General features: G+C 50.5%; 13 protein-coding genes across 13 annotated transcripts; 8 read left to right on the top strand and 5 right to left on the bottom strand.

Moving 5' to 3' along the window:
• Positions 1 to 993: 993 nt before the first annotated feature.
• Positions 994 to 2,155, top strand: COCMIDRAFT_96796 (uncharacterized protein; the record flags this gene model as incomplete). The annotated part of the gene is made up of 3 exons (XM_007690305.1): positions 994 to 1,242; positions 1,306 to 1,790; positions 1,882 to 2,155. 3 exons carry the CDS (start codon positions 994 to 996, stop codon positions 2,153 to 2,155), a joined length of 1,008 nt encoding a protein of 335 aa, XP_007688495.1.
• A 1,611-nt stretch (positions 2,156 to 3,766) lies between these two features.
• On the bottom strand, positions 3,767 to 4,220 carry COCMIDRAFT_96733 (uncharacterized protein; the record flags this gene model as incomplete). Its single annotated transcript, XM_007690306.1, has 3 exons — positions 3,767 to 3,805; positions 3,897 to 3,964; positions 4,079 to 4,220. 3 exons carry the CDS (start codon positions 4,218 to 4,220, stop codon positions 3,767 to 3,769), a joined length of 249 nt encoding a protein of 82 aa, XP_007688496.1.
• A 795-nt stretch (positions 4,221 to 5,015) lies between these two features.
• Positions 5,016 to 5,428, bottom strand: COCMIDRAFT_96790 (uncharacterized protein; the record flags this gene model as incomplete). The annotated part of the gene is made up of 2 exons (XM_007690307.1): positions 5,016 to 5,309; positions 5,363 to 5,428. The coding sequence occupies 2 exons, from the start codon at positions 5,426 to 5,428 to the stop codon at positions 5,016 to 5,018; spliced, it is 360 nt and encodes a 119-aa protein (XP_007688497.1).
• Positions 5,429 to 6,365: 937 nt separating this feature from the next.
• On the top strand, positions 6,366 to 7,501 carry COCMIDRAFT_96767 (uncharacterized protein; the record flags this gene model as incomplete). The annotated part of the gene is made up of 2 exons (XM_007690308.1): positions 6,366 to 6,987; positions 7,041 to 7,501. The coding sequence occupies 2 exons, from the start codon at positions 6,366 to 6,368 to the stop codon at positions 7,499 to 7,501; spliced, it is 1,083 nt and encodes a 360-aa protein (XP_007688498.1).
• A 1,064-nt stretch (positions 7,502 to 8,565) lies between these two features.
• COCMIDRAFT_37230 (uncharacterized protein) lies at positions 8,566 to 9,309 on the top strand (the record flags this gene model as incomplete). Its single annotated transcript, XM_007690294.1, has 1 exon — positions 8,566 to 9,309. The coding sequence occupies one exon, from the start codon at positions 8,566 to 8,568 to the stop codon at positions 9,307 to 9,309; it is 744 nt and encodes a 247-aa protein (XP_007688484.1).
• Positions 9,310 to 10,028: 719 nt separating this feature from the next.
• COCMIDRAFT_26762 (uncharacterized protein) lies at positions 10,029 to 11,348 on the bottom strand (the record flags this gene model as incomplete). Its single annotated transcript, XM_007690285.1, has 5 exons — positions 10,029 to 10,626; positions 10,677 to 10,753; positions 10,893 to 11,053; positions 11,110 to 11,115; positions 11,168 to 11,348. The coding sequence occupies 5 exons, from the start codon at positions 11,346 to 11,348 to the stop codon at positions 10,029 to 10,031; spliced, it is 1,023 nt and encodes a 340-aa protein (XP_007688475.1).
• An 873-nt stretch (positions 11,349 to 12,221) lies between these two features.
• On the bottom strand, positions 12,222 to 14,167 carry COCMIDRAFT_5754 (uncharacterized protein; the record flags this gene model as incomplete). The annotated part of the gene is made up of 2 exons (XM_007690275.1): positions 12,222 to 12,321; positions 12,378 to 14,167. 2 exons carry the CDS (start codon positions 14,165 to 14,167, stop codon positions 12,222 to 12,224), a joined length of 1,890 nt encoding a protein of 629 aa, XP_007688465.1.
• Positions 14,168 to 15,752: 1,585 nt separating this feature from the next.
• COCMIDRAFT_26764 (uncharacterized protein) lies at positions 15,753 to 17,463 on the top strand (the record flags this gene model as incomplete). The annotated part of the gene is made up of 4 exons (XM_007690286.1): positions 15,753 to 16,152; positions 16,203 to 16,847; positions 16,896 to 17,003; positions 17,054 to 17,463. 4 exons carry the CDS (start codon positions 15,753 to 15,755, stop codon positions 17,461 to 17,463), a joined length of 1,563 nt encoding a protein of 520 aa, XP_007688476.1.
• A 383-nt stretch (positions 17,464 to 17,846) lies between these two features.
• COCMIDRAFT_96750 (uncharacterized protein) lies at positions 17,847 to 18,364 on the bottom strand (the record flags this gene model as incomplete). Its single annotated transcript, XM_007690309.1, has 2 exons — positions 17,847 to 18,013; positions 18,085 to 18,364. 2 exons carry the CDS (start codon positions 18,362 to 18,364, stop codon positions 17,847 to 17,849), a joined length of 447 nt encoding a protein of 148 aa, XP_007688499.1.
• A 2,081-nt stretch (positions 18,365 to 20,445) lies between these two features.
• On the top strand, positions 20,446 to 21,199 carry COCMIDRAFT_96700 (uncharacterized protein; the record flags this gene model as incomplete). The annotated part of the gene is made up of 2 exons (XM_007690310.1): positions 20,446 to 20,555; positions 20,605 to 21,199. The coding sequence occupies 2 exons, from the start codon at positions 20,446 to 20,448 to the stop codon at positions 21,197 to 21,199; spliced, it is 705 nt and encodes a 234-aa protein (XP_007688500.1).
• A 507-nt stretch (positions 21,200 to 21,706) lies between these two features.
• On the top strand, positions 21,707 to 22,553 carry COCMIDRAFT_96707 (uncharacterized protein; the record flags this gene model as incomplete). Its single annotated transcript, XM_007690311.1, has 2 exons — positions 21,707 to 21,899; positions 21,991 to 22,553. The coding sequence occupies 2 exons, from the start codon at positions 21,707 to 21,709 to the stop codon at positions 22,551 to 22,553; spliced, it is 756 nt and encodes a 251-aa protein (XP_007688501.1).
• Positions 22,554 to 23,860: 1,307 nt separating this feature from the next.
• On the top strand, positions 23,861 to 24,505 carry COCMIDRAFT_26768 (uncharacterized protein; the record flags this gene model as incomplete). Its single annotated transcript, XM_007690287.1, has 3 exons — positions 23,861 to 23,888; positions 23,948 to 24,246; positions 24,320 to 24,505. The coding sequence occupies 3 exons, from the start codon at positions 23,861 to 23,863 to the stop codon at positions 24,503 to 24,505; spliced, it is 513 nt and encodes a 170-aa protein (XP_007688477.1).
• A 1,287-nt stretch (positions 24,506 to 25,792) lies between these two features.
• COCMIDRAFT_5759 (uncharacterized protein) lies at positions 25,793 to 26,752 on the top strand (the record flags this gene model as incomplete). Its single annotated transcript, XM_007690276.1, has 1 exon — positions 25,793 to 26,752. The coding sequence occupies one exon, from the start codon at positions 25,793 to 25,795 to the stop codon at positions 26,750 to 26,752; it is 960 nt and encodes a 319-aa protein (XP_007688466.1).
• Between the last annotated feature and the right edge of the window lie 131 nt (positions 26,753 to 26,883).

Consider the following 26,883-nt stretch of genomic DNA (forward strand, 5'->3'; position numbering starts at 1 on the left):
AACATGGACATGGATATGTCTATTCCGCTTCTTTCTCTCACTCGTCATGTTCCCTATTGTCTTTTCTGTAGGGCTCAACTGCCTAGATGCAGTCTGCTTTTCTTTTTCTTTTCTTTTGATCTCCATGGGCGTTCCCATTTGACACACTGGCATTCGCGTGGGGGGGACGTAAGGGGCGTATATCTCGTGAAGCATATGCTTCACTTCTTTCGTATCACATGATTCACCTTTTTTTTTTGAACAAACATTGTACCTTGTTTAATTTAATGACATTTCTAGTGATGTTTCTTCTGACTTTAGTATTCAAGTTGTGACTACGCTCCATGAAAATAAGAAGTAGCAATCCACTTAGATAGGAAATTATTACCCCACAAGACGCATTGGCGCTCCACGACAGCTTGTTTTCGATCGGTAAAACCAGAAAATCCAGACCAAGCGGGCCAGCCCGCCAAGAGGAGCAACCTTTGCTACAACATTATACTTAAGTGAAGGACAAGGATAATGATACCGGTGGTGTTGGGCAATTTTATCTCCGACTTTCTCAGTCGACCGAGAGCTCGTAAGCTCTTGGTAAGCCAGCGCTGCCAGTGCCCCGCATTCAGGTACCGAGAGCCCCTCCGACATCATCATCCCCACCTCGTGAATGATTTCCCGCCCCTCTCCATCTGTGGTCATTGGACCTATGAGCTTCGTACAATTACCAGAGCACAAATGAATATGGGACTGGCAAACATGCCCCCACCTTTTAGCCTTTGGCGGACATTTCGGATGCTACTATCTTGTGCTATGGCTGACAATTCACCGGCTTTACCCAACTATCTTCATACCAATCACGCCATGATTGTTTACGTTTTATTTTAACCTGCCAAACCCATTTCTGAGACTTGTTCTTTGCTTTTCAAATCCATAACCGCCCTCGTTGCGCACTCTAACCGCCCACGCGCGAAACACCGCTAGTCCACCTCATACATTCATCTTTCCCAGTGTCCAACAATGTCGCTTCCCAAGAGCGCAGACGAATCGACGGTACCCGTCCTCAAGAACCTCACAATCGAAAATATCACAGAAAATGTGCACCGCATAAACTCGCAATGCAGCGATCCACGGCTCAAGTATGTCATGGAGCGTCTGGTAACGCATCTGCACGACTTTGCACGCGAGACACGCCTCAGTTTCGACGAATGGATGGCAGGAATTCAATTCCTGACGCAAGTAGGCCAGATATGTACTGACGTGCGACAAGTATGAGTTCCCTTTTTACTGTCTCTTCTACAAAACCCCTCCAAACTAACCAAAAAACAAAAGGAATTCATCCTTCTCTCCGACATTGTCGGCCTCTCCCTCCTTGTCGACTCAATCGACCACCCCAAACCCCCTTCCTCAACCGAAGGCACGGTCCTCGGTCCCTTCCACACGCACGACGCCCCTTCCTCCGCACCAGGCGCCAATATCTCGGCCGACCCTTCTGGCACACCTCTGCTCGTTCTCTGCACCGTGAAAACCACATCCGGGGCCCCGATCTCCGGCGTCAAAATCGACGTCTGGGAAACGGATTCCAACGGCAAGTACGATGTGCAGTATGAGGATCGCGGCAACAAGGCCGATGGCCGCGCGGTGATTACCAGCGACGATGAGGGAGTGTTTTGGTTCAAAGGAATTGTGCCTGTTCCATATCCGATTCCAAATGATGGGCCTGTAGGCAAGTTGCTAGATAAGCTAGGGAGGCATTGTTGGAGGCCGAGCCATATGCATTTCATGTTTGAAAAGCAGGGCTTTGATCATTTGGTTACGTACGTTCGTCCCTTTATCCCCGTTTCGCCTACTGTTATCGCCTTTTGAAGGCTATGGAGCATATGGGAGAAGTGTAACTGACAATCTTAGTGCCTTGTATGTACGCGGTTCCGCCTACGAAACGTCCGACGCCGTCTTTGGCGTCAAGGACTCGCTCATTGTTGGTTTGGACACTGTGACGCCCCAGCAGGCGAAGCAGTATGATGTAGCCGAGGGAACCAAACTGCTTACATACGACTTTGTGCTTGTGACGGACGAGGAGACGAAGCAACTGAGGCATGATGAGGCGGTTAAGGCGATGAAGTCGCTGGGGCGGGAAGGTATGATGATCGTGAATGGGTTGCCTGTTCCTGAGGTGGATTAGGTGTATTTCGAAACTTGCGGAGTAAATGGAATTTTGCTGAGGAGCTGGATAGCTATTGCTCAATATTGGAATACTTGGTAGTTATCAAAAAAATCTGGCAATAGCCCTTTATTCCGTGTTTCAATCACTCTGATTATTTTCTTCTAGTTGTAAGGGTAAACCTATCTAGCAACTCGGTACATAGATATGGGGAATCCTTACACCACCAAAGTATCAGCAAAATTTCGACCAGATTCAACTCGCCATTCCACAATTCTCCAAAACCAAACACAAACATGAAGAGCCCATTTCAGCATAACCGCCAACAAAAACATCTGTCCTCTCTCTCTCTCTCTCTCTCTCTCTCTCTATACCAACCCATCTTTTCCCGCACATCTTCCAACATTCCCTCACAGCAACCCTTTTTCCAAACCATGCCACTAACAAATTCAGAAAACTACTCCCATCTCGCCGAATTTTTTTAAATTTTCCAAGGGCACCTCTATACGTGGGGTTACTTACACTACACATCAACTGACTTTAGACACATCTACTACTACCCCACTTCCCCCACACACACACTTAAGCTACTACAAACCCAGCCTCCAACTTTCCCCCCCCCCCCCTTTCCTACCCATTCCTCCCAACTTGTACCACTAAATTTAGAATATTTGTGCGTCTATTTTGACTTACTAACCCAACTCAACTTTTTATTTTTATTTTTCTTACGTTTAAAAACAAAAAAAGGGGGGGGGGGTGATTTGGGATACTAGGAGTGTGTTGTACTACTATACTACGGATTGATAGATGGTTTGGGAGAGGAATGTAGGGTGTGGAGAATGTAAGTGTTAGATTGTGGGTAGGGTGGGAATGGAATAAGTGGGTTGGGTAAAGTAAAGGGAATGGGATGTACGGTTTGGATATACTCTATTTGATCTTTTTGGATGCTGTGATGAAGGTAGCTGTGGGGGGGGGGGGGGGTAGAGAGGTTAGAGAGCGGAGTATTTATTTGATCGATGGGGAGGGAGTGTATGGTATATCAGATGTGAAGGTAGCAAATGGTGTCAGGCGCAGAATGATGAATAGGTTTGGAAGTAGACTTGGATCGTTTACCCCCAAAAGAGTACACTGGTGGGACAGAAATGATGGGAATAGGAAAAAGAGGTAGCTTCGCCAAGAGCTTGTGAGCAAGACCCCTCGGTTGTGCAACCAAGGCCGGTGCAACCGGTCTATCGTGCCTAGAGATCTGGTACTCATGTCCGCACTGACACGTTTTTGTACCTTAGACTGGATATTCAGTCGTAGATAATCAGTTGTTGTATCGGTAGTTTTCGTGTGTGCATTTGCTGCCCATTGTTCTAGCAATTGCAGCACACCCACCGAAATGATACAGGTAATACACGTTCACAGAGTAGCAATCAGTTGAATGAATTACTCAATATTATTATTGAAGCAGATGACTACTTATAACCCCAGGCGCAGTATTTTACCATACTTCAGTAGCCTGGAGTTTGACTTTCGCCCGTAAATTTGCAATAACACACTGTCGAAACATGACCCGAATAAAAGAAAATAGACGAGAAAAAAAAGAAAACCACCCCTTCATTTCAAAGAAAGCAATTCGTTTTCGGTTCAAGCGCTGTTCTTGGGGTTTTCAGGAGAGGCTTTCCACTGTCCACATGTCAGCAAGGGTTACACGACGTCATGGCGCAATGCGTATCGCAGCCGGGAAATCGCCTGAAATGGGTAGAGAAAAACGTACCTTCTTGCCGAGCTCTTGCTGTTGCTCCTTGAAAGACAAGTCCTTGTACTCGTCGCGGTGAGCCTTGACTGTGTTGTTGGTCAGCAAACCTTAACCCCTAACAACACCCGTCTTGTGTGGCAACAAAGCGACAGTCGCGTCTGGATAACGCGATAAAGCGCGTCAAATGGTGGAATACTTACAGTATGCTTGCATCTTGGCCATGGCGTTTCTGGCGTTGTTCTTCTTTCCCGCGCGACCGCCCTTGGGAGCAGTCTTCTTGACGCCGGCGGCGCTTGCCGTCTTTGGTGTCGCCGTCTTGGTAGTGGTGGTAGTAACAGCCATTGTGAGGTAGGTGATGCTAATTGAGATTTATGAAACACGTGAGATGGATTGATTTGATGAGATCTGGAGGATAGAAAGAAACTGCGAGTGATAACTCTTGTTGTTGTTGTGGCAGTGAAGAGGTGGGAAGGTGAAGTGAAGGTTGATTAAGAGCAGGCACGGCCCCAGAACACGCTAGACCAGGCTTAGCTCATCACATACCTACTCTATGATCTCCATAGCCTGTTCTGATACATGCGCCGGCCCTCGTGAATGGCCAGACGTGATTGGCGCATATTGTTATCTGAAACTCTTGGTAATATATGCCCCAGACACTTTGGGCACAAGCGAGACACAACGGCACAAGAGCGCATGATTATGCTCGAAGACACGACTCCCATTCCATATGGCGCTTGTCAATAGTTGCTCTCCAACGATATGGACGGCGTCTTGACCTTAAATGGCCCAACCCCGCTGTCATCTCGAGCGATTCAGGTTTGACATGGCACAACTGCCTGAATCGGTCTTTTGCCGGATCCGCAAGTCCATGAGTCGCTATATATATACATATATATATGCAAGGCCTCATTTTGGAGTTTCCAGATACGAGGAATACCATGCGCTGTTTTCCATCCCACGACATAGTTTCAGTATGCGGGATTTCTCTCCATGTTTTCCTTGAGAAATGGTGAGTCTCTTGAGACAGTGTCAAGGTACTTGTACAGCACATGTCCCCTCAAGTCCAACTCTTACACACGGTCTCGCGAACGTAGCTTAGATTGCGAATATTTAATTGTAGATCTGGCTCCGAGCAGACTATGACGACGAATCCTCCGTTGTCTCCTCTGTTATGCGACGGGATCGAGCGTCGTGCGAGTCGGCATTTGTACCCCCTGTATTCACCACCGGCTTCTCGAAGCCACGGAGACTAAACTTGCGACGGCGACCGCTTGGCCGTTCTGTAAGACTGGGAGCACGGGGCCTTGACTTTCCCCGGGCGCGTCCGCCCACGACGGGTATCTCGTGCGCACCGGCGCGGAAGACGTACAAGAGTATGTCGTAGACGAGCAGCACGGCCCACGGGGCAATGGCTATAAGGCCGAGGAAGAGCTAGGGCTAGTGAGAAATCCGGATTGCGGTTGCAGGCACACGACAGTACTCACGAATATGCGCGTAATCCACGTCTCCACCACCGCGAAGCTCTCAGGCAGAATTGAGAAAAGACCCATATCGGCACGAGACGGAAGCTTGCGCACGCGACTGCAAACAAGCAACTGGCGTGCTGAGTGCGGAAGAATAGGAGATTCCAGTGGTGGAATTAATGGGTACGAGGAGGATTGCACGTCCGCGACACCTAGCAGCACTCACGGATGTGTATGGCTGTACGTACGTAAGTATATATAATGATGGGGAAATGTGGCCGAGGGGCTGCGGATAGGTACTGGGTCCCGCCACACGTGTGGAGCCAGGCGGGTCGTGGCTGGTGCGCTTTCCCCGGCTGCATCCCGGTAATAGGGCCAGGGATCATCCATCCACCCCCTCAACACCCACCACTGGCTCTCTACGCTCGACGCAGCTGACAGAAGCCTCAGCCTTAGATGCACACTTGTATCATCGCTCCACGACTGGTTGATCGGCTCCCTTGGCCCCGCCCTTCCAGAGCCAATAGGCACATGTTCGGCATGCAGTACTACCACCCTCCAAAGGGCGCTGCTCGAGGCTTAGATGCCCCTCCACTGTGGCAGCGCTTGAATCTTACTCACATGCAGTGCCTCTTATCGAGGGCCGTTCGCTATATCGTCATTAAATCAATCTCAATCATATCCCGACTACAATCGACCCTGTGCTGGCGGTAGGCTTCCATGAGACACGTGCGTGGCTCCCTGCGTAGGCAAACGGCTGCCTGATTCTGTTTCCTCTCCGTCATTGCCAGCCACGAGGCTATGCCTGTCAGACTATAGCGGAGGCTCCCAGATTTTTGACTTCCCTGTGGACCCTCTCAAAGCATCACATACCATACTTTGCACGCCTTCACAAACCAGGCGGTCGTTCTCACTGCTACAACCTGCTCAATATCCTCGCTGACTCGGCGTGATATCCACAAAACACTACAATACTGGACATTTATCGCAAAATAGTTGACGGCCTCCGGCCTGCCGCATCAACATGGACGACCTCTCATTCCTGGACATGTCCGACCAGGGCAACGCAACACTCAAAGCTGTACTTCCTGGCGGACAGGTTCGTCTGATTTCGTGTCGTATCTGCCCATACATGTTCCTGGACAAATGCCCATTGCTGTACCACGCATTCGAGTACGGCTTGAATGGTTGTCTTCAGGCCAGCATCGAGGTTCCATCCGCAAATGGGCTTATCTCGCTACTCCGCTACTGCTACACAGGTAGCTACCTCCCACCCACCGCGGATGACGGGACTCCCTTGCTGCTTCCACATGTCGAGGTTTACAAGATGGCCGAAGACTTTGATATTCCCGAACTGCAGCTCCTCGCCCATGGCAACTTCTCTTGCCAAATCGAATTCGCATGTTGCGTACCCTTCCCGCCTCAAGATCTGCTCGAAACCATTCGTTTCGTATACCAGCACTACTCCAGCAACCTAGCGCGCCGACAGCACGACCTTGTTGGTACGCTCCTCAACTACATCATCTCAAGGTTCATGTATTACAATCTAGGAGAGGATGCGGACTTTATTAAGCTCGCAACCGATATTCCAGAGTTTTGTCAAGACCTTTGTTCTACAAACATGGAGCGAAATTTTGAAGACGATTGTAAGTCTGAGACATTTCTGACATAGTTGTTGAAACGTTACTAACCTCAAAAGGCGCCTTCCACATCGTACGGTTGTGTCTCGACACTCTATGCGTCCAGCCCTGCACCCGGCCCATTCCTACTACCTCAAAAGACCTGTCATCAGAGATAATATGTGAGGAAGATACCATTATTTCGGATGAGTCAGAAAGTGAGGACACGTCCCGTGTGGTTTCTGCTCTTGCGTACAGAACAAACGAAAGGGAGGATGCAAGGAACATGATGGACTCCTTCACCACCACTCTTGTCCATCGACCCAAGATTCCACAACCGGACGTGATGGAAGGTATCGAGACCCTACCTTCCGATGAGGACGAGGATTATGCGGTGGTATCAGTGTCCGGTTTACGTACTCCTACTACTTCCGATGAGCTAATGTCCAGCCCGGAGTTGGTTCCTACACCTGTTGTCGATATTCTGGCCGCCACCGGCACTGACTATACATCTGATGACGAGTGGACTATAGTCCGATAGGATATCGCCGTCACTTGCCTTACCACGTTAAGTGCCACTTTTCACAACAAAAAAATATTTACGATTTCCACCTTGATTGATACACGCGTTATAGGAGTTACAAGAATAACGAAAGGCAAAAACAGGCGTATTTACGAAACAATATGGTTTGATTTAATTTCTAGCATATGCAACACTAGGGCTTGGATTTGGGCATGTCACTACTGTCACTGAGCAGCGGAGCCTGGATTACACAATTTAAAACTTTGGGTGATGTAACGTAATCTATCCAAAACATGGCGAGATAGGTGTTGTGTAAATCAGCTCTAATTTATGCAATACACAATATTGTCATTTTTACTTTGTGTGTTCTTCCGTCACTGCTAATTTGTTGAATATTCTCTGGGGCATGCTTGAAGTGCAGTGTTGTCTGGGTTTGAGTTTGTAATCTTTTGATTATGAGAGAGGACCTGTATGATCCGAATCGCATGGTCTTCGAAAAAATAGCATCTACCTATGGAAACGGGTGAAAATGAGAGTAGCTATCTGATTTTCTCGCACGCAAAGTCAACTGCCAGTGTCAATCACTCAATAAATTTCTTGATGTCTGTGTTCTATGGTTTTACCCCCAGCCATTAGATTTCTCAATGAAACGGACAGTTACATCTCGGCCTGTGAACTGTCAAAAAAAGACGAACCATAGTCTGCATGACCAAATTTAGAAATTCAAATAATAGCACCAATCTCAAGAGGTTCGTCGCAAACCCGAGAGACATTCAACACCCCGTACTACTGCGACAGCAACGACACGTCCAATGGCCACACGCCCATTGGGCCGCAACAAAATCCTCCAACTCTGGTTACAAAGCCTCCTAGGCTCACGAAATGTCACCCTATTTCGCACAAGCTCATGTTACTCTAGCTATAACTACTCACCATTTCCCCCTTAACCATCACTATCCCACATAAACCACAAATCCCCATTCACAAACAACTAAACACCACCCTCACACTCACCAACACAACCATCCAACAAGCAAACAATCACACCCTTTCACCCAAACATCCAAATCTCAACAACAGAAATGCCCTTCCGCACCCCCCAACCAATCTCCAAACCCCCAAAATGTCCACCAACACCGCGACCCCAACCAACTCATTCCCAAATCCCTTCACCCCCTCACTATAACCTCACACCCGCACCCCCCTTCTTCGCCAGCTTGGCAGCCCGCCTAGCCTACACATCCGAACCCCGCTTCCTGCCCAACGGCGAACTCACACGCCCAGACCCCATGCCAGGCTACATACCCGTGCACCAGGACGACCGGTTGCCAGTACATCCACGGCCCGCTAGTGTTTTATCTTGGAAGTCCGGACGGAGGAGTGAGAGGAGACGGGAGGCGAAGAGTGATTCGATGACAACGACGACAACGACAACGACAACGACAGCTGAGGGGAGAGTAGAGAAGAAGAAGAAGAAGCAAAAGGAAGAGGCGAAAGTAGGTGGGAATTTGAGGCAGATAGATTTGGTGATGCGGCCGAAGAGTGAGGCGCAGAAGAGGAGGCATGCGGGGTGGCATCCTTGTGAGCATACTGCTGTGGCTGAAAGGCAGTCGGAAGCGAGTACTGGGAATACGTCGCCGTCTCCGTGTGAGTCTGGTCGTCTAGGTAGGAAGAGGGAGACATACGTACGGTGTACGTGCTGTGGACGGGAATACCAGGCAAAGTCACCGGCGGAGCTGAAGACAAATACGAAACTCGGCATTTGTAGGGATTGTGGGAGGAGAATGGGTGTGGAACATGGTGAGACGGAGGAGATGGAATTGTAGATAGGCGTTGTATACAATAAAAAAGAATGGGGGTCGTGGCTTCGTGCCCATCCCACTCAGGACTTTGTTCTTCGTTCAAGGCCTAACAACTCGAGACCACACAGATGTCGAAATCATAGGAGAACCTGATATAGTAGTCTAATCCTGATTTGTCTGAGTGGTAGAAGGAGAAGAATCAACCACGAACAGCGTATCACAATAGGAAAAAAAAATCTTTTCTCTGTAGCGGTAGGGCCGCGCATACTTTACATGTTAAAAGCCACATTATCCGTTTGGAACGAGATCAAAAGGACACCCGTATGTGCAGAAAAAGTTTGTTTCAACGGTACAGAAACCAGGACATCCTCCATGTAGCTATGACAGTCATAGGGAGACCATCTCAAAAGGAACTAAACCTCCCGTGCCAGATAGCGCATCAGGACGATGCCGCGCCAGAATAGTAAAGATACATCAAGAATCCAAGGCCCCGGAGTAGGAAAGGTAATAATCAGTCTCATTGGCCTCATGTCGCGCAGTCATACCTCCGGATATTCTTAGGCTCCATTTTCGCGTAATCCATGTCCACAGTGGGAAGCATCGGAGCGTCAATTTAGAAAAAAGAAATGATACTTTAGCCACCACACAGGCCTACTGCATGGACGTCAGTAGATGCGTGAGAATACGACACCAGGGCAGGGCCAGAGGTGTTCGACATACGTTGCCAGTCATGCTCCTCCGTTCTAGTAGCGGCCGCGGGGTGGGTAATCAGCCGGCGGGGCATCGTAAGGTGGACGTCCTCCCGGGCTGCGGGGACGAGCACCGCGCGGGGAGGGTGGTCGTCCTCCGTCGTAAGGGCGCCCGTGGCCGTTCATATAAGGGTCGTCGTAGCGACGAGGTGGAGGTCCGGCCCTAGCATCATAAGGATCGTCAGGGTAACGCGCGCGCGGTGGGCCATACTCATCAGGCATGCGACCACGAGGCGGCGAACGTCCATAACCGACGTCACGCCTGTCATAGAACTCGCGGGGCGGTGTGCGCCGGCGGTAGTCGTCGCGTCGAGGGCTGTAGCCACGAGGGGGACCGCGACGGTCATAGTAGTCGTCGTACGGTGCAGGTGGGTAGCCGCGGCGTCCCATAGGGGAGCGCGATCGATATCTGTCTCGGCCCCGGTCATCGGGACCACCAGGGCCTCCGTAAGGAGCCCTAGGCTTGAAAGGTGGAGGTGGGGGAGGATCAGAGACGTCTTGGATGCAGGTAACCTCCTGCCCCTTAAACTCACGGCGGTCCAGTTTCTCCACTGCAGTCTTCAGATCGGCGGCCGTCTCATACTCGACGAATCTTAATAGTGTCAGCATACTGCCAAGAGGCCTTTACTGTAGCGTACTCACCCAGTGCCATCGCGTTCACGGCCAACCTCAGAGTAGACGACGTCCAATCCAGATTGACGGGCAAAATCTTTCAGGTCCTATATATTCGAAGTTAAGCGAGGTCCAAATCCAGAATGTATAACGGGAAGCACGCGAGAATAAAGCCATTACTGGTCCGGGAACGGTACGCTGACCCTAACAGGAAACGGGGGAAATCCAATGATCGGGGAGTCTGACCTGCCAGCTGGTCTCCACCGGAAGATTTGCGATTCTCATCCGGTATGGCGTACGTCTAGGACGTGGTGGGACGCGCTCGTGGGGAGTAAAGTTCTCGTTGCGGGCGCGCGAGCCGCGAGCGAATTGGACAATGAGGCGCTCGCCCATGAAATCGGAACCATCTTATAAAAGGTTAGGAGGACGTTTTTGGAGGAATCGAACGCGACAAACTACATACGGAAAGCTACACAGGAATTAGCGCTTCTTCGGTCCATTGGGCGATGGACAAAGCTTACCAGGAACGACGTCACGAGCGTCCATGGCATCCTTGTACTCGATGAAACCGAAACCGTTCATCAACTTGATCTCGGTAATCTCACCGGTGCCATGCGTTTGGAAGTGGCCTTCGACGTCGGCCTTGGTGGCATTACGGGGAAGGTTGCCTAGGTATAGGCGCGTAGACGATACCTCAGTCATGGCGATGGGGGGTTATGGTGGAACTCTGGCCTAAGGATAACCTAGTCTGGATAAAATGGTGAGCACATGTCCATGAGTAAGCGGAGAGCCAGCGAAGGAGTGCGCATCGTGCCTGCTAGACATGGGAGACTCCGTTTCAGAGACGCGACACCAGGAAACCAGCGTCCAGCTATGCGCGCAACTACAAGGACCGGGATATACGCGCGAGGAATGGCCAGAGAATGCAATGCAGGTAGCTAGTCGTACCTTGGAGATTGATGGAGGTGGCGAAGGGTGGATGCAGGGCAGTGGTAGAAGGACCTAAGTGGTGAAGGGCCTGGAGAGAGCCGGCTGAGCGCAGATGTCGCGCACTCGGGTCTGAGGAGAGAAATTAGTATGTCCAGTATCGCGGCAGCGGGGTGCAAGCAGAGATGATGGCCGAGCTGCTGTTGATGTGACAGGCCCCGGCGTGGTTGTTGGGTGGAGAGTGACGAAGGGCGCGGAGACGAACTTCGCCCAACGCTGCCTTACTTGGCTAAGCTAGAGCACGGACATCACGTGCATCCCGCGCTCTCTGAGGCCCATGGATGCCCTGCCGAGGCTACCACTTGGACGTGACCTCACGCAAATGCATGTGCTATTATACGCTGAAAGGCCATGCGGAACACGTATTCCGACCACATTTTCACCAATACCAAATGCTTGGTAATCAAGTTATATCATTCATGTGCCTCTGTTACAGTCGGCAATCCTCGCTTGGGCAGCAACAATAATTGGGCTGGCCACTTATACATACACATGTGGTCTCTCTTCATATACATGTCGGGTGATGTCTTACTTTGCGCATCGAGCTGCCTAAGTTGAATAGGTATGGAGCTCACCAGATAACTGGGGTTACGTCAGGACGTACTTTGGTCCTTCGCCGCCCTGGGGTGTTTGCCAATTGATATCCTGATCCGGTACCTTGATATCGCAAGTCTTGCAGTGAACGCAGCTAACACCAGTTAATCAGAATGTACTCAATCTGGGCTAGCTCTTTTGGATACTTACTTTTGAGCGTTGATTTGGAACCGGACGCCCAACTCTTTGCTGGCATCCTCGACATACTCATACACACCTGCGGGACAGAAGCGGTTCTCGACACCCTTATATCTGGGCCACTCCCTCTTGGCATGCTCATCAATATCCTTTACCTGGAGATGGCAGGGCTGATCCTCCTCATGATTTGTGCCGCTACGGCTGACACTGGTCAATATGTCGAAGCTGATCTTGCCGTCCGGCTTGGGATATTCAATCTTCTGGTACTCATCTGCAGGCTTTGTCGCTGCATGGTCAGGCTTCCCATGTTTCAGTGTCCAAGGCGCTTTGCCTCGGAGGACGTATGCCTCCAACCCTGAGTACACTATGCCTCCGTACACACCAAGAGGGGTATGGAAAGACGGCCGCATGTTTCGCACAGTCTTCAACTCTGACCAGATTGGTGACTTGCGCATCTTGTCTTCATAGTCGTACAGGAATACAGTCCCGCCGTCTGTGTTGGCTTGGAGAGCGTCCCACGTCGCCTCGGCGGCCAGCATACCTGATCTCATCGCATTGTGTGTGCCTTTGATTTTTGGTAGGTTAACCAAGCCCGCTGAATCTCCAAGGAGGGCACCGCCAGGGAAAGCAAGCTTGGGGATGGACTGGAAGCCGCCCTCGACCAGAGTCCTTGCGCCGTAGGAGATGCACTTGCCACCCTCCAACACATCCTTGTATAACGGGTGGTGTTTCATCTTTTGGAACTCACCATAAGGCGCCAGCCACGGATTGGGGTAGTCAAGCCCAACCACTAGGCCAATACTGACCAAGTTGTCGCCAAAATGGTACATCCAACCTCCTCCATAGGTATCCTTGGGAAGCGGGTAACCCAGAGAATGCACAACAAGACCAGACTTGAATTTCTCAGGCTGCACTTCCCAGACCTCTTTGATTCCAAGGCCATAGGTTTGATGCTGGCTGTCCCGCCTCAGGTCGTACTTTTTGATAACCTGCTTTGACAAGCTACCGTGACAGCCTTCACCAAGCAATGTGACACGGGCATGAAATTCCATTCCTCGTTCAAAGGAATCCTTGGGTTTCCCCTCTCGTGATATACCGAGATCGTTGGTGGCTACGCCACGTACAACGCCTTCGTGGTTGTAGAGCACTTCGGACGCAGCAAACCCAGGGTAGACTTCTACGCCGACCTCTTCTGCTCGTTCGCCGAGCCACTTAACCATTTGGTTCAAGCTTATGATGAAGTTGCCATGGTTGTTCATCTGCGGGGGCTTGGGGAGGGGTATGGCACGGTCCCTGGTCATGAAATACATGTGATCCTCCTTCGCAGGCGTAATGTCAGCGAAGCGGTTCAAGTTGTCTTCCGATCTCCAGTCCGGTAGCAATTCGTCAAGAGCGGATGGCTCGATGACATTGCCTGAGACGATATGATCACCTAGCTCTCCAGCCTTTTCCAAGACCAAAACTCTGAAGTCCTCATTGCCTGCTGCTGTCGCAAGCTGCTTCAGCTTTATAGCCGCCGACAGACCGGCCGGACCTCCACCCACAATGAGCACATCAACCTCATCAGATTCGCGCTCTATCGACTTGGGGTCGAATGTGTCGTCTACCGCAGCCAATCGTGTGCGTGGCGTTGTGCAAAACGGTCTTTTCTGGCCGGCAATTCGGAGTGCCGGGCGGTAGGATCCTGATACACTTCGTATACGCGGTGACGCGCATGCAATTGGTCGTGTTGCGATGCGTGTGGATTGCGACGTCGTGAGCAGCCGTCGTGTTATGGACGCGGGGATGGACCGTGTAGCCATTGCAGCGTGTTGGACAGGCATTTTACGCCAATGGACGTGGAGAAGTCAGGTGAGAAGAGGGACGAAATATCAAAAGCTTGTGTATGTATACGCGTGACTGGCTACACTCCACTGGCCAGCACTCAACCGTCCAGGTGGCGACGAGACGGAGTCATCGAAAACTGCGCCGTCGCTGACCAGACGTTGAAAATGACGATATCCAAAAGTTGCAGCCGAGGCTAGAGGCTAGGTACCGGATTGTAACGGGGCGCACGCCATTGGTCAGCGCTCCCGGCGCACCGTCACCCGTCACCCGTCACCCGTCATTCGTCATTCGCCATCTTGTAACTCTTTCGCTCCACTCTCTACATTCAGCACCTGTCAAAACATGTACAACCGATCCAGCTATCAGCAAGGTGGCGGTTGATTTGCAGCGTACCTCTAACCATGTAACCGACCCGTTCAGAAACGAGGCGTTGGTCCCCCGGCTCCTGTATGGCTCATGGCGTGTCAACGCCAAATGCTGAGACGCTCTGTCGCGTCGGTGAACTACCATGGGCCCACGCGGTACATGGAACCCGCAAAACTGATCAGCTACAGGGCAAAAATCCTGCTGCCATCGTGCTGCTAGAGAGACTGTGAGCGTACTGTTGCAGTTGTTTGACATATCACCTACTGTGTATATGCATCGTATGCCCCTGACTAGACAAGGCGAAACCCATTAGTCTCTTGTACCCCTTCACCACTGTAGCGCGAAAGGACGGCAATGGACTGAACATTAATAGATCAAATCAGAAGGCGCATGGCCAGTATCCAGATCATTCCCCTTCAATACCATCTCTTTCAAAAAACATTTCCTGTCAAGACCTTTGAGGCTTCTTGGTACGTACTGACAGCGGTCACATCTCGGTGGGCCTGAAACCAGCTGAGATTCAGGCCCACGTACGGCGGCAAACCTCAGTCATACATCAAACCCCAAACTTATGCGTTTAGCATAATATTTTCTCCGCATACACCCCCCCGGCCTTGTCTGCAACAAGCTCTCAAACTGTACGCGTTCGATTTCTAGGCCCCATCTCTGCATGACGACCGCCTCCCCGGCGTCAGGCGTCCTTCTCGCTTCTCATCCGCAATTACATTTTCTTATTCATGCGTTTTCATTCGACCGTTTACAGCCAAGATGCGGCCCCGATCCCATAGCAGACGTGATCTAGGCTTGTCACGGGAAGCTAAGCTCTTGTTCCTGTGAGAGAAATATGGGCCTGATCGACCAGACCTCTTTGAGGCCTGGCTCTCTCCAGGCATCCTCCAACGGACCATGTGTGATGTGCTTGGAGGACCATGAACACCCATCTCAGCAAACGCGGCTTGTTCTATATTCAGCACTTCTCTATTCAAGGAGGCCGACATGGTGCATAAAGCCAAGTTTGTATATAATCTGATCCCCTTAGAAGCTTACAGCATCACGCTCACCTTCCATCTTTCAGATCATTCTTTGGTGCTGAGCACTTGATTTTTATTTCACTTCAATTCTCAAGAGCTGTGCTCAAGTTACATTTCGACACATCTCGTTTCAATCCTTCAACTTTAACCGAATACCGTCATTATGAAGACCTCTGTTCCCCTTCTCACAATTCTTTCCGCCTCCTTTGTGGCAGCGGTCCCAGCACCTTTCGCAGGCAATGGACAAGCAATCGCTGCTCGCACCCAGGACACGGCCATTGCCAACCTGCACTTGGGCCGTCGCGAAGCAGAGGTTGTGCACAAGTTTGGCGAAAAGGCCCTGAAGCTCCGCGGTGTGCTCTTGGCAGCACGTGGTAGTATGGCTAAGGATAATGCTAATGCAGAAGATGCTGCTGCTGCAGATGGTAACGCTAAAGACCAGGCAGCCCAGGATGCTGCTGATGCTGCTGCTGCTGCTGCGGAAGAGGAACAAGCCCAGGGAAATGGCAAGGAAAATGGCAAGAATAACGCCAAAGATCAAGCCGCCCAGGAAGACGCTGCAGGTAAGAAGATCTCTATTCTTACTTGAAAACATCTCGCTAACTCAGCAAAGCCCAAGATAAACAAGTAGCAGAGGATGCTCAGGCACAGCAAGATGCCGCTGCTGCCGAGCAGAAGGCAGCAGAGGAGCAAGCTGCAGCCGATCACAAAGCTGTAGCAGAGCAAAAGGCTGCAGAGGAGCAGGCAGCGGCTGATCACAAGGCAGCGGCCGACCAAAAGGCTGCAGCCGAGCAAGCTGCTGCTGACCAAAAGGCAGCTGCTGATCATGCCGTAGCAGCGCAACCAAACAATGCCACTATGGGAGCCGATCATCAAGCTGCTGCTGACCAAGCTGCTGCTGACCAGAAAGCTGCTGCTGAACAGGCTGCTGCCGACCAAGCTGCTGCCGACCACAAGGCTGCCGCCGACCAAGCTGCTGCCGACCAAGCTGCTGCTGATCACAAGGCTGCTGCTGACCAGCAGGCTGCCGCCGATCAAGCTGCCGCCGACCAGGGAGCCGCTCAAAAGGAGAAGCAGAATGGTGCTGCTGCCGACCAAGCCGCCGCCGACCAAGCTGCTGCCGACCAAGCTGCTGCTGAACAGCAGAACAGCTGCAACATCGCGCCTGACCAGGCTGCCCAAGATGCTGCTAACCAGCAAGCGGAGTTGGCCAAGGGCATGCAAGACGCTGCTGCCGGTGGAGCTGCTCAAGCAGGAAGTAAGTATCGTCCCCCCTATCAACGATTCTAGACACTAACAGTCCTAGATGCTACAGCTGGCGTTGGCGGTAACAACGGCAAGGGAAAAGGCAAGGGTAAGGGTCATGGTAAGGGCCAAGGCAAGGGAAATGGCAAGAACAATGGCAAGGGCAATGGTACGTATTAGATTCCAGAAGAGTCCAAAATGGTGCTAATTGAGATGCAGGTGCCAACGCTGACGCTGGAGCTGGAGCCGGTGTAGGAGCCGGTGCTGCTGCTGATGCACAAGCTGGAGCTGGAGCCGATGCTGCTATGGGTGCCGACGCTCAAGCTGGAAAGGGCAAGGGTAAAGGAAAGGGAGCTGCCGCTGACCAAGCTGCTGCCGATCAAGCTGCTGCCGACCAAGCTGCTGCTGACGCTGGAGCTGCTGCCGACGCTCAAGCTGGAAAGGGCAAGGGTAAAGGAAAGGGAGCTGCCGCCAACCAAGCTGCCGCCGACCAAGCTGCTGCTGATCAAGCTGCTGCCGACGCTGGAGCTGGAGCTGCCGCCGACGCTGAGGCTGCTGCTGGAGCCCAACAGCACAAGGCTTCAGGCATGAGGCGCAACGCGAGGAGGACCATTGCCTTCCGTGCCTAAATCTTGGGCCAGCTGGAAGGTGTAGGTTTAGATGGTGAGAATTCTGGGATGAGATGCTCTGCGGCGCAGAAGTCTTCTGTTGTTATGTAGTATGCACGACCGAGTGCTATATCGTTTTTGTAATAGAGTTATGATCGTGGAAGGAATAGCACCATGCGAGTCGAACTGTTGCTCCATATGATTGCTTTATTTCACGCTTTTGTGTTGATGTCCCGGTGAATACAATAATCCGGCTCTTCCTTTCGCGAATATCTTGCTATTAGCGCAACTACATAATGCATGTTCTTTTGTATAACCTATACCTGCCTGCGCCATAACTTGGCTCCTGTGCTGTATCGGAGTTTGCCTACACACATTTCCAATGTATTCATACCCTCAGTACATCAGATGCGTCGCATCAACTCGCGATGTTGTTCACAATGATCGAATATAGCACGTTGTGGTCGGGGTATCGCAGCCGCATCTACGTCGCTCGCATGACTGGTAATCGGCGGTAGTGATGGAATCGCACGCTGAGGAAGGCGGTTGAGAAACAGCATGTTTTGATCTACTTTCTTTCATCAGTATTTACGTGCTAGCTTAATAGACATATTGACAGATTGCGGGGAGTAAGTAACGTACTGGAGCTGGTCGAACTGATGAGACAGAAGCGGGAGCGGCGGGGCCATGAGTTACGCCAGGATCTCACGCTAGGCCAAATGAGGGGAAGCGCTATCCCCATTATAGCTACAGCTATTGCAGCTATACCAATGATGGCCTCGACAGATAGGCTACTGTGTGATTCAACGGGCGAACTCTCGAGTAGGCATTGTTGTCGTCGCTGAAAAATTGGGGGGATAGGGCTAGCGCATGCGCTGATAGAGCAGCATGCAAAGGTAGCAAAGAGAATCTGGAATAGCATGTTTTGTTTGAAAGCAGTATATAGACTGTTGCTTTCTAATGGCCTAAGATAGATCAAACATATATGCTAGGTGGGAACGGAATGCAATAGCGATGGAGTATTGTGGCAATGCTTCCTTTCTCAGAAATGCGCGGCTGATGTAGTTATGATGATAGAAGCGAAGAGACCAATAAATGATGTGTTCAAGTAGGCTGTATGTTTTGGCAACAGCAGTTATGTATAAAGAGTTCTGAGGCACAAGTGTTGAGACGAAGCCGCCTGGAAGAGAGTGTTGAGGGCGGTAGCGCAGGGTGGTGATTGATTTGACCCAGGACCTCCGCTGTGTTTGCTTAGCGTGAAAAGCTGCCCCTAAACCTCCTCGCGCGCACTGGTGGACTGCCACGGGTACTCACCACCTGCAGCTAAGTAGCAACAGGTTATTACCATTATCCGCGTGCTGTCCTCCCACAGTTATGTACGAACCCAAACGCCAAGGTCATACGCGAATCACTTAAATCATTCCCCATTAATCAATCCTGCTGAGCAGAGTAGGGCCTTCACTACTGATTAATCATCTTCACAATAGTAGCAATAAGTGACCATATCAGACAGCGAAAGAGTGGAATAACTATACGCATTCTCCAACTGGGATACTTAGTCCTGAATACCCAGACCTCTGCACTGTCCCGACATTCTCGTGCTCTACAAATTGGGTGCGCTCATTCGTTGATTTGCGATCGCCTTTTTTCCCCACATAGCGTTACTTATGTCCAACTGCTTTTCTGTCCGGCAGAAAATCGAACGGTCAGTCGCAGCTCGTCCTGGAAGCGCTCACTCGTCCTAGAAGCGGTTAGGCGACCTGACTAAAGTTGTGCGCGGATCGGAAAGCTAGAGAAAATCTGAACAAATCTTGACCTGTGCACAATTAGTATCGCCGCTAGTGATATACCATGTTTCATGTGTAGACTCAGCCACAGTGTAAGGGTCGACTGATGGCTGTCTGGGCTTACACGGGTGAGGATGTGCTGGAGCTCGCGCAGAAAGAGACGAGGTGCGCTAGTACACCTCAGCTTATTTTGGTTGGAGGGGGACCCTTAAGTCGTAGAGACGTATTAGGAAATACGGGTCCCCACGCAAACTTGCGTGATAACTTGCGGAGGGCAGCGTGCAGCGGGTAGAGTGTGTAGCTGGAGCGGCGGCCTTTTCAGTGTCGTGAGGCTACGCCCGTGGATAAGCACGTGATTTAATCACGTGACCTTTTCTATACAGAAGGCCTATTAGCAAAAGTATGAGTAACAAGCGTTGCACAATAGTTCCATTTCTTTATCTCCCTTATTGTATATGTTGGGTCAATGCAAACTCTTGTAAAGGCCTCTTCGCCTATGATGATAACGGCTGATCTTGCTCAATCCAATAGGCTTACCGTATGTGGGTCAGATCTACACATAAGATGCGTCATCCGAACAGGGGACAAACATCGTTAGTACTATACTTACACCGTGTTACGAATCTCTTGCACTCAGGACTCAGCATCAACCTCTATCGTCCCAACTTGTGGTCCAATATATCACAGTACTGAAGTGTCAAATTGTTCCGACAGAACCCGGAGAGCCGAGACCCCTCCTGCGGACTGGGAAGGGAACAGGTGGTGCGACAATATACCGCACCCATCGCTCGAAGTTTTCTATGCAACACACCGCAGCCCTATAATAGCAATTTGTTCGTAGTCATCGACTGCAACTGCCCCCCTTCGTGTATCGGCCGGCTCTTTCTACACCAAGCTACCATGGGAAGGATTGGCCGACGTGCGGATCTTGACAATTGGGCCTTGCAGCAACTTCATTCTGTTACCCTGGAACATCACAAAGATACTTTTACCATTTAACGGCGACGTTCACCAAACTTGTTTTGCTTACTTCAACACTCATAAAAAAGGTGTCCTTCATTTCACTTTCACCTCGAAACACTAGTCCGAGCCCCCACAATCGCGCTTTTGTGTGCTGCGTACAGAGCAAGTAAAGCCCACAACCACACCCAGGTCAACGAAATCACGTGCTGCGTCGTCAGAACAGCAAAAATACTTAGATATCAAGACCCAAACTATGTCTGGTCATCGCATACTATCAGAGGTGTTGCGCAAAGAACCTCGAATCGACTCAGGCACTGCGCTCTCTGATCCAGTTGTCACATCCAGTGGCCAGTTCTCAGCCAAGTAAGCATTTTTCTGAGCATACAAGTTTACAAAACTTACACACAAGCAGAAAAGTTCATATGCCTGAGCTTCGTAATACCAAATACGATTTTGGTGTCGCCAAGGCCCAATACGGCGAAAATGAGCTTAAGCTCCGGCAACCAGAAGGCTTTCCAATCATACCTCTTCCTATCACGATAGCACGTGCTTACGAGGAGGCTGCAATGGCAGCTGCAGCGAGGGATCACTCTGAACTCGTATTCGACATTTACGAAGACGTAAACGATGGTACACGCAAAACGACAGCCGAAGAGGATCATGAAATGGTTGACGCCTACACCAGTGGAACTGTTGGTGAAGAAGAGGAACAGGGCAACAACAGCGATGAAGCCAGACAAGTGGGCGACGAGAACCATCATGGAGTTCCTCCCAATTCTACAAACGCGACCAAGATCGATCCAAGGCTCGATGTACATGTAGACAGCCTAGGACGAACACGCGCAGCAGCACATCGTCGTAAGGCTCTTGAGACCATACAGCTTGGAGATCATGCCGGGGACTTGACAGGAGACGTGATTATTATAGGCAGCAACAAGAAGCGTACAAGTAGCCGTATCCAGAAGCCTACACAGCCTAGGAGGCAGTCGGTTAGGAGGTCACGCTAGGGAGCTTGGAAGTGCTTTTTTTGAGATTGTTTGGTTCGTGAAATGTAGCTCAGGGGAATGGATCTGGGCCTAGCGGCTTATGTCGTGTACACCTGTATTGGTTATCGGGCCGTGGCGGATAACTTCGCTCCCACGATGATTGCCAATTTCAGCATGGTAATAGACAGAAGAGTACCTGGGTAGCCCATGTTAGAATAGTAATGATAAGCCATTGGCACAAAGTGCTCAGGTCACATATCGCAACCCGCTATATCGCTCGGTGTAAATGGACCCTGGCTCAAGCTGACGCCACTAACCGTATCAGGATTATGTACACTTGTAACCACGTGTGAGCGCGTATTAAAGCTAACATCTCCTGCCCCGCCTTCCCAGCTATCTCCAACATATCCAGACAACGGTATCAACTTAACTTTGCTTTTCCCAACCCCTCAATTCCCAACACTTCCGGCCCCGAAACTGCGACGTCAATCAACTTCTTCGCTCAAAGAGCCTCCACGTGTAAAGAAGATGGCCTCTGGCACTCAGATGGAGCTGATACGAGCCTGGTCTAGGGATATCGGCCACGTTGTTGATGCTGCCAACTCACCAAAAGCCGAATTTGCGCGTCTGGCCAAAGCAAAGGGGTGGGAGGGCGGCAATGAGACATGGCGTTCGCGCTGGAGAGAGTGTTTCAAAGAAGAGTATCCATATGGCCAGTGTCGTAAGTCTTCTCGTTTCACCATATATTTGAAGCGTTCAATGCGATAATATCGGGTACCATATATGAAGTGTATTGCTTACTTATGACACAGGTCGGTTAGCACGTGGAGATAAGGCTGCAGCCTTGCAAGACGGCGGAATTCATCTCGAAGATAGGATGCGCAGACTCTCAATCGTATCCGACACCTCATCATTTTCGGTCATTTCCAGGGCAGATTCCTTTGATAGCGTAAGGTCGTTCGACAGCCAGGAGTCTTTTGAAGACCTAGGTGCGGTTGTTGATGTTCCTGTTTCACTCAACCCGGCATCGGTCTCCGAAACAAACGAATACAAGGAACCGATCGAATCAGAAAGAAAGCCCTCACTGAGCAGTTCCGAATGCAAAGCAGACAGCAATCCCGCCTGGGCGGAATTTACCAACTTCGTGCACTCGCCAACTGCGCATTTCAAATCTGAGTTCGAACGTCTCGCTCACATCAAAAACTGGACCGGAAATGTGAAGAGGCAACAGTTCGTTTCTTTGCTTAGCTCAGAAGTTGCTTTTTACTGGGGTACTGATGGAGATAAGCTTGAGCAGTACCAAGAAATGTGTCGCGACCTTGGTCTTACTCAGATTCCGGGCACAGTTACACAGTGCAAGAAGGTTCGTTTCTGAATTCCACCTAGGCACAAAAAAGCAGAGTGCTAATCGTAAATAGATCCTTGATCCTTTGAAGATCAATCTCTTTACAGTCATTGATAACAAGCGAAATCCAAAGATCAAGATCGTTCAGTACGAGTCTCTCAGCAAGCTACGGAAGAGCATCCGCAAGAGTGGGTGTTTCCCGAGGAATGCTGCGAAAGCGGGTGGCGGATGCTTCAGATCGCTGCTTTGCAGGCTGTAGCCATCACGATCATTGAGGGCCATGTTGTCGGAGTTTGGAGCATGTGGTTTGACATTTGGGCATCGAATATACATGATGGGAAGACCGAAATTGCATCTCTCTTACCTATGTGTTGGATTTGTTCTGAGAATAAACAAGAATCATATTTTAATTCAATAACATCTACTACTTTCAATCGCTGCGGCTGGAGACTGGCTATAATGCCGCATCCGCTGAATGTTGCGTCGTGCTTCCACTGCTCTTTCGACGGTATTGGCCAAGATGAAAAGGGCTGTCGCCAGTTTGCTAATGCAAATTTCCATGTCGATAAGGAGATTCAAATTGATAAAGAAGTAGGTAGCCTAGCTCGATGGCAAGGTTCTTGTTGCCGTTGTGGTGCCGAGCATTACTTCACACCATCACAAGATGCATGAAGGCATTCTCTCAATGTGGTGAAAGACGACACACTTCCTTCTCCTTCCTTGAATTCAGTGTTTTATTCGCATGAAAAACGTATCCAGAATTGGACTAAGCGCTAGCCGATATGTTTTAGGGTTGTGGCTGTCCCATGCAGTGGCGTACACTACTACGGGACGGCACGTCCTGCTCGGTGTCGTGCCATAGCTTACGAACCAATCCTTTCAAACAATTGGCAATGACCACTGGCACACCAACACATGTCCAAGGCAGCAATTGGCCAAATTCAATCCCACCCAATATTTTGCACTGCCCCAAATCTGCCTCGTATGCATGTGTGTGGCACAGTGATACCACCGCGCGTCATTCGCTCAATGCGCCCAGCACTTATTAGACAGTGATGCCTCAGGATTGTTAACCTTTCGCCCTCTAACAGCTCACAAATAGCATTAGGCTACAGCGATACAAGGGGTGCTTTCTTTATGGTGGTTTGTTGCCGCTGCGGCGTCATGCATGTAGCCTCCACGCCGCACGCGATGGATTTGTTTGTTGCCCCAGGCTGTAAAAGTGACTTGTATATCAACTGCGTGTAGAATCTATGTAATCTTTTATCACCCAGCGACTCTCAAAGCAATACAATCGCTGCGCTCACGAAACTAGTTTACCGGCACTCCACTCCACCATGTCTCCTAAGCGTTCCCGCCAGCTTCGTAAGTACCACCACCCTTACACCCCTCATACCCAGAATCCCGAACTAACCCATCCCAAGCCACCCCTTCCCCCACCCCCTCTCCAAGTCCGCACAAGCCCAACACCGGCGGCACCTGGTTCTTACAATTCGCCCCTTTCACCTACGATACCACCGCGGGCCTAAAATCCAACTTCGAGCGCCTCGCCAACACGCGGAACTGGCATGACAAGCTCCGACAAAAGCGCTGGCACCAATGCCAAGCCGCAGAATTCGATGCTGCCTACGGAAAAGACATATCAAAGTTGGAGGCGTGGCAGGCGCTTTGCCGTGAGGTACTTATTGAGGACGTGCCTGGGAGTATTACGCAGTGCAAAGCGGTACGTACACACAAACCTCAAAAACAAAATTTAGTAGTGATGAATGGGATGTGTTGCTAACCAAGATGCGCAGGTTCTAGGAAGCAGAAATGTACTGGTTAACTTGGTCAATCTGATTGATCATCGCAATATGGGGACGCCGGTGATACGGTTTAAGAGTTATGCGGCGTTTAGGAGTTATACGACTGGTGGGAGGGTTTTTCCAAAGAAAAAGGCGAAGGAGGAGGGGTTTATTAAGGCGCTTTTGAGGACGCTTTAGTGGGGGACCGGGGACAGGTCTTGATGGTTGCGGTGGGAAGTGCGAGTGAAGATAAAGAGGGTTGTTTGATTTGCCTTGTGTGACTGTTTCTTTTTCGTGTTGTAGATGATGGATTTGCCAACTGTTATTTACTACTTGCACACTGTCTGAGAGCGCTGAAGCTGTATGGAGTCGGCGATCTATTTGCTATCGATAGCGAATCTTAAGTTCGACGGATATGCTATCTATACCGCCATCATTCCTGATATACAGCCATTACATATTGTCCAAAGTTAGGAAAGAGGCAGATCTAGACAGTGAGAGAGTTTTACAGTAAGCAGTGGCTGCTGACCTTTGGCAAATTGGTCGGGAATCAGAGGACGAAGTTAAGTGGTTCATTCATTATTAAAGAGCTTTTGCAGATAAGAGTGAGACAACAACGAAGGATTGCAGGATGACGTGACAGGTCATCTGGAATACTCTATCAAATCGCATCTGGTCGCAGCTACTGCGACACTGCAGTTTCCAGATAATCCCAAACACCCGAAAAAATTCCAAATACATGAAGATACTCCACAACTCTTACAGGAAGTTTGTGTGACGAGATACAAAATATGCATTCTCAACGAAACACGATGGTGACGGAGACCACGAAAAAGCAGCCTCTTAAAGCGATCGAGGATGGAATAAACTCCGGCAGTCTGCGGGATTTCAGCAAAACGAGTCATTTAGCCCTACGTTACCAAGACCCGTACTATCCTTATCCGCTCGCAATGATGCCATCGCCCATCCAGAAGCAGTCTGCGGCATATTCAGGGAAGCTCCACACCGCAACGCCCCCAATCTCGTGTAAGACGCAAACCTCCCCCTTCCAAAGCTCGCAAATCTAGACGGCCTGTGTCGCCAGACAAACGCATGTGAAGTAAGAGCTAGCCAACAGCAAGCGTGGAGATCTTTGCTCTTCACAGCCATAGCGCTCTTTGTGTTTCGCTTTACCGAGCCACATACCCCCCAATCCACACTTGATATTCCTATTTGATACCCCGCTTCTTACCTACAGCCAGGGTCGCACTATCGTCGATCGTATATCAAAAGAGGCGATCCCCCAACTATGCGTCACCTTGCGTCCCTGCAGAAGGCACTGCCTGCGCACCCTTAACTACTGGACCCTTAGATCGCCGCGTAGTAAAATAGTAAAAAGAGTGATATTTGCCTCCCCCCCTTCCCATCCCCTAGATAAAAACACATAATGTGTAGCTACACTTTAACCATCTTTCTTTTCTTACTGCTACCCTCATGATCACCACAATGCAGCAAGAAAACGAGTCCCTAAAACTCCTAGACGGACGCAAGCTCTCCTACGCCATCTACGGCAGCCCCGTGCCCCAACGCACAATCATCTACCTGCACGGCTACCCCTCGTCACGCTACGAAGGCAAGCTCTGGCACTCGAGCTGCGCAACACACAACATACGGCTTATTGCGCCCGACCGGCCTGGTACCGGTCTCTCCACCTTCCAGCATAACCGCCGCATACTCGACTTCCCGGCTGACATCCTCGCTCTCACCGAACACCTCAAAATCCACCAGTTCTACGTGCTAGGTGTGGCCGAGGGCGCGCCGTACGCACTCGCGTGTATAAAAGAGATTGCAAAAGAGAGACTGCTCGGCGCGAGTATAGTGGGTGGCTTGTACCCCGTCAAGCTGGGTACATCCGGTATGATTCTACCCTCGCGAATCGTGCTGTGGATGGCGCCGTGGATGACGAGTCTTACCGCCGCGCTGTTTGATAGTAAGATGGGGAAACCGAGTCGGCATGAAGACCCCCGTGTTTTCGAAGATGCGTTGGAGAGAGAGGTGGAGAGTTGGCATCCGGGGGATCAGAAGGCGATTCGGTGTGCGAATGTTTGGCCGATTTTTGTGGCGATGACGAAGGAGTCGTTTCATCAGGGGAGTGAGGGTGTGGGGTGGGAGGCCAAGCTTAATGGGAGTGAGTGGGGGTTTGAGCTGGCGCATGTGCATGTTGGGGAGGGAGAGGTGCCGTTGACGCTATGGCATGGGAAGGATGATAGGAATTCGCCGGTTGGGATGGTGGATAGGGCGAAGAAGCTTTTACCGGGGTGCGTATTGAGGGTGAAGGAGGGGGAGGGTCATTTTGGGATCATTTCTCGCGATGCAGATGAGATCCTGGAGGACCTGGTAAGGAGGGAGGGGAAGGAAGAGAAGGAAGAGTTCATGATGGTAAGTGTTATGCAGGTTTATGAGTAGGTTGTGGCTCTTTTTCACATTCTAGAGTCTATTTCTGTAGCTCTTTATTGATGATGCTCTAGATGTGCGACTGTGGTGATGAGTGGTAGCCATGGAACAGAGTCTTAGAGGGTCTGGCTCTACCATGTGTA

Source organism: Bipolaris oryzae (assembly GCF_000523455.1).
Source record: "Bipolaris oryzae ATCC 44560 unplaced genomic scaffold scaffold_75, whole genome shotgun sequence".
NCBI lineage: Eukaryota > Fungi > Ascomycota > Dothideomycetes > Pleosporales > Pleosporaceae > Bipolaris > Bipolaris oryzae.